Raw genomic sequence first — 9,430 nt, 5'->3', positions numbered from 1 at the left:
GAAAACCATGTAACTCCAACATGTCAACTTCATTTAGCTGAAGAAGTAGGAAGTCATGAAGAAACACTCAGTCATTCAGTTTATCTGGAGAACTCAAAATCACCACACTTAGAGGTACAAGATTTTCACCGGACAGCTACAATGTGTAGAAATAACTAATGTCACACACGAGACTTGACCTCACTTACAGCATCATCTGCATGTCCTCCTCCTGGATAGATGGATAGATGGATAGATGGATGGATAGATAGATACAGATGTATCCTCAAAGCCCAATCTGAGCCAATAGAAAATGCCATGAAATAATTTGCAGTTGGTTGAACGTATCCTCCCACTTCTTCAGGTGAAGAACCTTTAAAACCCAATTGGATCATCTGAAAGTGTCAGAAGGTTAAATATAGAACTGAACAACTGAAATGAAAATATACAGAAAATACACAAGACGTTGAATTCATTTGTGGTGCAACATTTTCATGCAGGACGGAATATTTTGCAAAAAGACTTTCTGTGAATTTCTGCATACAGCCCTTAAAAAGACAACACGTGAGTTAAAAACATGCAAAGTGGCTGAAAACTCTTGCAGAATCTAAATCTCCACAATCCAAACTACACCAAGACGTCACCGTTACGAATGAACTTTGATTAAAGCAGCTGGTTGTCGGGGAGACAACGACAGGAGCGGTTGAATTGTGGAGTCGGCTCAATCGGCCACTGGGTGGCGCTGTAAGGTCGCGCAAACTGGAGAGGAGAGATCTCTACTGCTGTGCGTTTCCCCAGGAAGGATATAGTGTCTGGATTATTGCAGTATTTTACTGTGGGAATAACATTTATCAAATGATTCAGGGATTATTGTTTGAATCATTTTGATGTTGATGATTAAAGATGACATGAATACACTGGTTCGAATGCTTTTATTCTAGAGATTCTACTTTTTTAAAGCTGCTTCTTCTCTGTCAACGACTGCAGCAAATAATAGACTAAACTGTGTCCTGCTCTTTTAGGAGAAGCTTTTGTGTAAGCAGCAAATAATGCAAACGTCGATCACACTTAACATGTATCCAACTAAATCAGTGTCTGCGCGTGGGCCTGTTTATTATTGCTGCAACTTCTCCTCCATATCTCTCTCAGAGATGAATTTCAACGCGACTGAGATAAATCACGCACGCTGCTGACAAAATCTATCTACACACAAATAATTCTACCTGATTTATTGTATATTCTGTTTGTGCTTTTCCGTGTAGGACGCAGCTCACTGCGGACTGACCTGCAGAGACATGCACGACCGGGATTATTCCTCCGGCCAAAACAACTTCCATTAAAGAACACAATTTATACTGCATGTGTGTGTGTGTGTGTGTGTGTGTGTGCATTGGAAAATAAATAAATGCAATAGTTGCTAATAAAGTACAGTATAGTACTGCGACACTGATACCAAGAGAGTAGAAATAAAATGAAAAACCCAAAGTCAGAAAGTTCCAAAAAGGAATATATATATTTAGGGATAATATATATTTATATATACATTTCCGGTGTATTAATGTGTCTTAGTTTATGTAATATTAAGTTCACTAAAACAAACTTGTTTTTTAATGTAATAAGACAATTAGTCTATAAGAATATTATGAATATTATTGGGGGTTATAACGGTGCAAACTAAAAATAATTAGTTTAATCAAAAGAAGAACATAATTAAAACAATTAATATTATACTCATATTATAGTTGTTTAGGCCGAGGCACTTGTGCAGTTTAAAGGCTTACAAATAAATATGGCAGTACAGTTCAAAGGTGTATTCTCTCTTTACGTTACCTATCGAAATGGAAAATGGTCGATATTCATGAAAGACTGCCTGCTATAAATGCGTAAATTAAATCAAAGAAATCCCCTATGTTGAATATGAGTTTAAATCGGCGTGTGGAGAGAAGGGAGAGGGAGGGGAGAAGAAGCTGAGACTACTTTTGAAATGCAGACAGGCAGATGAGATGCTGGAGCACATTACCTCTGTGTGGCTGAGCTGCAGACTCCAGTCACCCCTCCTCTACCTCTCCATCCTGCATGCTCACAAAACCATGACCTTCACAATTTATAGAGAGGAAACCCCCGAGAGTCGCGTCATATTTTAAAACGTCCTCTTCTTTCTCTGCTCTTCTTCTTCTTCTGCTGCCACTAAAACGACTTGATAAGCTATATTTACATGTTGGCCTATTATAATCCTTTGTCCTGGTTTTATAGTTTCTTTTTATATTCTGAAAGAAGAGAAAAGGTGTCTCGTAAATGTAATGTCATTCTGTTGTCTTCTATTTATACATGAACCTGCATAATAATAACAATAAAAAAGAATGAAGGCTAAACACTCACGAATATATATATATATATATATATATATATATATATATACTGAATTGAATTGTTAATTCAAAATTAATCTGTTGTCAAAAACAACAACTTCAAAAACTAATTAAACACGCCAATTCCTCAGCTGTATGTTGTTGCAGCTTATGATCTTAAGAACATTATAATAAATAATAATAATAGTGATAAATAATAATAATAATTATTATGAATAATAACGATACTAATGATAATAATAATATGAACTAGACTTCGCATCGTACCCGCATTGGTGGCATGACACACAGCACCAATAAGGATTGAACCAAATAAATACTTACTGTAAAGTAACAGTAATAATAATGATCAAAAGTCAGCAGTCACAAGCAGACAGAAGGAAATGTTCTGAGCGTCTTTTCTGCAGCAAAGATAAATCCGTGTGGACGTGGAAGAGGGAGGCTCCCTGTGGAGAAGAGCTCAGAATAATCCATATTCATGCGCTCGACACGTGGAGTAAATACAGTCTGAGGGGGAACCATTGTGAGCATGCACATTTCCACCAGGTTAGAATGAGCTTCACACCAAATATGCATTGACGAGTTATTAGTCTTTTTGGGTGACACAAAGTGTAACTATATCTCGTCTGCACGTGTAACTGCACCTGGGTGTATACAGAGGCGTGCTGTCTATCATACTTAATTTATATATCATACCTCATGAAGAGTAGAAACAACATATAAGTTATTTTTATTTCTAAAAAGCCATATAAGTATAAATAAACGTGTGTATATAATCAAAATAAATGAAAGTGGGTTAAATGCCACTCTGAGGGTGTTGCCTTGTATCTTAACACATTTACAAACATAACAATATCTGCAAAGAAATGTAAAAGTGTATTATTTAAATGCACGCAGGCCTAAAGCTATAACCACGCTAGACATATGTTTAATTATGAAACTACTATTTGTTTAGAAGGCTGTATAAAATATTAGATATTATTCTATTAGATCTATATGGTTACAACTTGTTAGTGAGTGAAGGGCGCTGGCTGTAGACAGGCGCCACATGAAATGTTATAAATAATAATCAGGCATTAAAAGTTTGATTTCATGGGACGAATCCGGAGTCATTCCACTTCCCCGCTGAAATCTTGTTTTAAAGAGCAGAGTGGTGTGACAACGAGCAACTTTAATTAGCGCGACGAGCCAGTTTGGGCCACTGGCGTCCTAAATCAATAGCAGGGAAAGCAAAGTGCTCCTCGGGCCTGAACGTATTGGTGCACACACACACACACACACACACACACACACACACACACACACACACACACACACATGCCCATGCCTCTGCCAACATGGTTTTGAAGACCCATGAAAAAGGCAAAGCTGTTGGAGAATAGGCGCACCAAAACCCATTATGAGATTTGAAACTCTTCCTGTGTCGCCTTTCGGTCAAATGATATTTCTGCACAAGCCACGCAAGCTGTTTGCCGCTCTAAAAGGTATTTCTGCGGGATCCGCACGCGTGAACGCACTGGTCCGCTGTATGGGATGTGTTAGAACTTATAGCGGCGAGGAACTTCAAGTGTTCCTCTCTTGTGCGTTGGGCAGCGCAGGCTTATTTTAGCACGTCATGTGACTTTGCATTGGATTTTATAGAGAGGAGCGCTGAGCTGCATGCATAATGAGCATACTGGCAACACGAGGCCAAAGTGGAGCCTCACTGCACACATGCTTTTATTTTTAAAAGGCTTCTTGTTCTCTAATGCCCCAGATATTTCAACACCATTTTCAAAACATCAGACCAACCTCGTGTTGTTTTGAGTAGACTCGTTTTCAATTTTCTCTAACATTTGAAAAGGTCCTTGCAAATGGCATCAACACATCTGTGTATAAATTACGCAGGGAAATAATAAAGTTTTGAGGACTGCACATGTATACAGCGTGTCTCTGCTGCCACTTTTACTAATGGAGACAAAGAAAGATGATGCCGACTTCTCTATATCATTGTTGCTAAGCAACTAGTATGGGAAATCATCCGCGAAATTCAAATCCTGCAGCGAGAGGACACGTTTTGTGAGTTTTGCTGAATAGGCGAGCAAGACAGCTCAAGAAAGAAAAAAAAGAAGTTTGGAACCCAGGAACACATTTGCCTCTTGCAGCCGTGACGAAAATAGAATTAAAATAGTCCTGTTGTAAAATAAATAAATGATAACACTGCCCAAATATTAACTATATCATTCAGAGTCAATACCAGGTATAACATAATAGAAACAAGCCCATAATCAGCCCCTTTTGGGATAGTAGTTTTCCTGCATCTGTCCCGCACTAAGCCTGTCAAAAGTCCTGAAACAACAATCCAGATATTCATCTGAAACCACTCCGACGTGTCAAACAGCACTTCAGCGTTTCCTCCTCAGTAACCTGCAGTGGAGGCTGAGTCTGGCTGCGGACAGACAGAATCAATAAGCTCTGTGACCCACTGCCCCGCATCCCCAACACATGTCAGCTCACCGACTTATGGAGAACACACCTGCGAGTTGTGGAGCGACACATGAATGTGGATGGAGTTATTAAGCACTTGCATTCATAATGTTGCAAAGGCAACCAGCTACAACTTCAATTTCGCTATTTCAGTGACTGTAAATCAATTATTTCGCAGATTATAAATGTGGCTTTGTATTGCACTGACGAGCGCATGAATCAGGCTATTAATTATGTGTTTATCAGCATTATGGGATTCAGGATCTGGACTTTAAGCTGCAACGTTACTGTTACATAACATGCACGACGCTCCATACATCAGGCGCCGCAGCATGGACGTTAGAATTGCTCTAAGAATTCCCGATGCTCTCTATTTTCCCTCCCCACTGAACAGAAACTGTTGCCCGTAGTCCAGCCTGCAGGCTGAGGTTAGGGCTCCTGCTTTTTGCCCAAGGCCTCAAGAGGCAGCAGATGTAAACAAACAGGCGAGCCATTGTGCAGGCCTGCAACTGACCGCGATGTTTCATTTAAATGGTAATACACAGTTATGGGATGATCATATCAACGCTGGTGGACATTTATTCAAGCGTAGGCAATCATTTATAAGCTCGTAATACCGTAAATGCTATAATAATATGTCAATTTATATTTTTTATGTTTTAGTAAATAGAAAAAAAAACACATTCTTAGATTAAAGGTTGAGTATTTTCATTTCTTTCTACAAAGACTCTTTGTCTGTATTATTCTAACGGAGGTTATTATTAGCTCGCAGCTCCATCTGGGACAACATAGTCCACCATTTTCTTCATTAGCTTCTGCATGCAAAAAATAAATAAATAGCACACAGGTAATTCCCCTTTTTAAAAGAAACAGCCCAATATGCGATACGAATATAAATCGCAAAACACAAGATGATTGCATTTCATTCTAACAAATTTATTGTGTTTCAATCAGCTCGCACGGAATCACTACTGAAATTAAATTACAATCAAATTATCACATCAAAATATACCCTTATTACCTAACAACGGCCAATGTCAGCTTATGATGATTTGTGCTCCTTTAGAAACGATAATACAAAATTAAACAAATAAGGGCAACAACAAAAATATAAGAAAGAAATTAAGATAAAACAAGAAAAGGGAAAGCATCTTACACAAGTTCCTGCAAGGGGGAAATAAATTACCGTTTGGAATCATTCATATGTATTCCGAATAAAATATTAAAACAAGTACTTCTGATGAAAAATATAAAGTAAATAACTCAGATCAGTATCTGATCTAGTGATCTATATTGCCGGCTTTACAGAGTTTTGTTTATTAAAACCTACCAAAGAACACTGCTTAGAAAGGGCAGCAATAATAGTGTATCCACAGCACCCACTCAGTCACACTTGGCAACAGATTCTTTTTTTTCAAATAAGTGCAGTTGAAGTCTTTTCAAATGTCTTATGCTCTATTCGTTGGAAACAAAAGGAGGAAAAATCCACTCACGGTGCCAAAGTCCATTAAATAATAATAAGAACTCCGAAAAAGAAGGTGATCTTTGAGATCAGGCGGGGACGGTCCTGGTCCAGGTTGTATTTTCTTTCTGGGCTCATGAGGGCCTCAAGGTGACAAACAAAAATATCCCTAATCCTCCGCGTGTGTGTAAGTGCAACCATGCAGTCCACCTCAGAATAAACAAACAGCTGCTGTAAATCAGGATGGAAGCTTCGTGGATGTCACTCTTGTTCATAGTGTTGCAGTTTTTCCCCTCTTGTTATTGTGAGGCATGGAGAGGAGGGAAGGCGGTTCAGTCCCATTTCTAAATATACAAAATGCCTGCTCCTTTGTTTCTTCAATCAAACACAGGGTAATGAGAGGGAGTATTTTTGAAGGGGGGAGAGAAAAAAAAGAATAAAAACAATACTTGGTTTCCTCTTGGTGTGTCTTAATGCGCCAAAATTACCTGGTGGAATGAACTTGTAGTTGTCACCCTCTGGTCGCTCGCTTCACTTGCATCTTTTAAGTAATCTACTAAAAAATGCCCCTGAAAGAAAAAAGCAGAAGGAACCTTTTAGGTTAAGACATTTCAGGGCCTGGAAGAAGGTTAACGGTGCGTTTTTCAGAGGGGGGGTTGGGAGGAAAAAGGGAAAGGTTGCTGTTTCTTTCTGTCTTTCTGTTTTTTTCTGGTGAAAAATAGATAACACATTTGCAGTCTCATTCATATTTCCTCACAATCACAGTATCAAAAAAATGTGGCTATCCTGGCGACAGTCTGTATGCTTTTTTTAATCAGTTTAATTTCATATAAAATATTCTTGTGTGCTGTTCTATGTTTCACTGAACATTCGTTTGCAGTCCATGGAGGGGGGCGGTGTTTCTGCACTCACATTGCCGACCTGAGAGTACACATCCTCCGGCGTCTGAGCCACTCCTGGGGGCGTCATCCGTTTTTCCTTCTGTCTCCTATTGCAAAACCACACTCTAACCACCTCTTTCTCCAACTGCAAGTTGTCCGCCAGGCCGGTGATCTCCTGGGCCGAGGGTTTGGGGCATTTTAGGAAGTGGCTCTCCAAAGCCCCCTTGACGCTCACTTCGATGGATGTGCGCTTCTTTCGCTTCCTCCCCTGCGCCGCGATCTTGTCGATGCTGGTGGGGCTGCCGGTAGTCGAGTCTGCCTCCTCGAGCCACTTGTTTAACAAAGGCTTGAGCTTGCACATGTTTTTGAAGCTGAGCTGCAGAGCCTCGAATCTGCAAATGGTTGTCTGAGAGAAAACGTTCCCGTACAGGGTGCCCAAAGCCAAGCCGACGTCCGCCTGCGTAAAGCCCAGTTTGATCCTCCGCTGTTTGAACTGCTTTGCGAACTGCTCCAGGTCGTCCGAGGTCGGCGTGTCGTCGTCCGAGTGCGGGTCGTGGCTGTTGACGCCGCCGTGGTGCTGGTGCTGGTGATGCTGCTGGTGGTGATGGTGGTGGTGGTGGCTGCCGTGGTCCAGATCCGGGGTGTCCCCCCTCACCAAGCCCGGGTGCACCAGGCTCTGGCTCCCCGGACTCAGCATCCCGTTCACAGTGAACCCTCCCGGCTGGGAGTAGATCAGCGACTGCTGCTGCTGCTGTCCCCCGGATATGGAGTTAATGTGAGCGGCAGTCGTGCTTCCCCAAGCCCCGGCGTGAGTCTGATGTGGGGCTAAGTGAGGGGGCCTGTGGTGCAGAGCAGTGCCCGTGTGCAGATCGTCTCTGCCGGTGTTTTTCACGTCCTGCTGTTGGGGGCTGCCCGTCATCCCGACAGGACTCGACGACCATGGTGATCCGGCTTCAGCTGCAGCAACCGCGGCTGCTGCTGCGGCCGCTGCGGCGTGCGGGAGGGATGTCACCCACTGGTGGGCATGGCTCAGCATGTGTCCCCCGTTGCTCGCTGCCATTGCGCCTTGCATAAAGTCACTCTGTACCATCTTGACTGAGGGGTCTCCCCTGTAGACCCCAGACACCGAGGTAACCGCAGCACTGCCCGGCTGCATGCCACCTCCAGAGTCAGAGTGCACGATGGAGCCGGACGATAAGATGTTATTGCTGGGCAGATAAGGATTGGAAGCCGCGGTGGCCATTCCGTCAACCCTTATGAATATGTTTGTGGATAACCCCCCTCCCTTTTTACAGTCACTTCTTTCGAGCAGGCAAATTGTATCTCATGAATTATTCAAACTTTAAAAGTATGAGTAGGTTTTTGGCACTACCATCGACGCGCGTAAAAACGCAAAAAGCCTAAAAACGATGGGAGAAAACTGAATAAAATCCGCATGTATTTACAGCATTCTAGTTGAGCATGGATATCGGCGAATAAAAATCCAGGTTTTCAAAAGCCCTTTGAAACCATGTGCAGTCCGTGTAGAAAGTTTTGCACTGCGATGAAATTGCGAGCATTAAAATTCAAATATACAGGGGAAAAAAAGCGTTGTCCCATACAAACTTTTGGTGCTCGCAAAAAACAAAAAGCCTTGCAAATTGTCCACAATGTACAAAGTCCAGGTTTATGTCCCCTTTGGATGTGAAAAACATTAGCAGAGTGTCCTCAGTTCTTTTGTAATTCAGTCGCCGAGATTTCTCCCTCGCTTTATTCTTTTCTCTCTCTTCTTTTATAGCACTGTAGAGCCTATCTCTTTGTTCTGTTTTGATGTATATAAACCTGCCAAACCGCAAACTCCCGATGAAGTACAATCCAGTATAACAGCGTACGGCGCTGCTTGCAAGCCTCTTCTCTCATTCGCTTGTTCTCTCTCTCCACCTCTCTCTCTGTGTCTCTCTCTCTCCCTGACAGGCAGTGTAGTCCCGCCCCCTCCCCCCCACCCCCTTCCAAGCCCAACGACGCACGGATGTTTACCCCGTGCGTCCCCGTTGATTGGTTACCCGGGGTGTGATTGGCAGGACTCGCCAGCCTTGCTCCGGGCGCACGAGCCCTCCTTCCGGCTGTTCCAATTGGCTGATTTTTAATTGCAGTCCAAACAAAACGGGGAACACAACTTGGTAGTAAATAGTACTGAGGTATTAGTACACAAACAGGGGTGAAGGGGTAAATCAAATATAAAAAAAACTGTGAACTCTAGTTGTGACCTCTCATCATCATCATCATCATCATCA

General features: G+C 42.1%; 1 protein-coding gene across 2 annotated transcripts; it reads right to left on the bottom strand.

Moving 5' to 3' along the window:
• Positions 1-5,729: 5,729 nt before the first annotated feature.
• Positions 5,730-9,055, bottom strand: pou3f3b (POU class 3 homeobox 3b). Of its 2 annotated transcripts, none has more exons than XM_031852385.1 (2): positions 7,198-9,055; positions 5,730-6,845 (listed from the first exon to the last, which is right to left on the bottom strand). In XM_031852385.1, the coding sequence occupies exons 1-2, from the start codon at positions 8,398-8,400 to the stop codon at positions 6,747-6,749; spliced, it is 1,302 nt and encodes a 433-aa protein (XP_031708245.1). In that variant the 5' UTR covers positions 8,401-9,055; the 3' UTR covers positions 5,730-6,746. The 2 variants fall into 2 exon arrangements, with proteins under 2 accessions (XP_031708245.1, XP_031708244.1); XM_031852384.1 differs by having other exon boundaries at positions 7,189-9,054.
• Between the last annotated feature and the right edge of the window lie 375 nt (positions 9,056-9,430).

This window comes from Anarrhichthys ocellatus, unplaced genomic scaffold, assembly GCF_004355925.1.
Source record: "Anarrhichthys ocellatus isolate YVR2014 unplaced genomic scaffold, GSC_Weel_1.0 scaffold12, whole genome shotgun sequence".
Taxonomy (NCBI): Eukaryota; Metazoa; Chordata; class Actinopteri; order Perciformes; family Anarhichadidae; genus Anarrhichthys; species Anarrhichthys ocellatus.
The sequence above is the reverse complement of the archived record's forward strand: the minus strand, read 5'-3'. Positions and strand labels throughout refer to the sequence as shown.

Excerpts from the sequence above, each read along its gene's own strand:
- pou3f3b (XM_031852384.1), bottom strand. The coding sequence starts at position 8,400 with ATGGCCACCGCGGCTTCCAATCCTTATCTGCCCAGCAATAACATCTTA. Across the intron at positions 6,846-7,188 it reads TGTACTCTCAGGTCGGCAAT|GGGCATTTTTTAGTAGATTA; the intron begins GTGAGTGCAGAA and ends TTTTTCTTTCAG.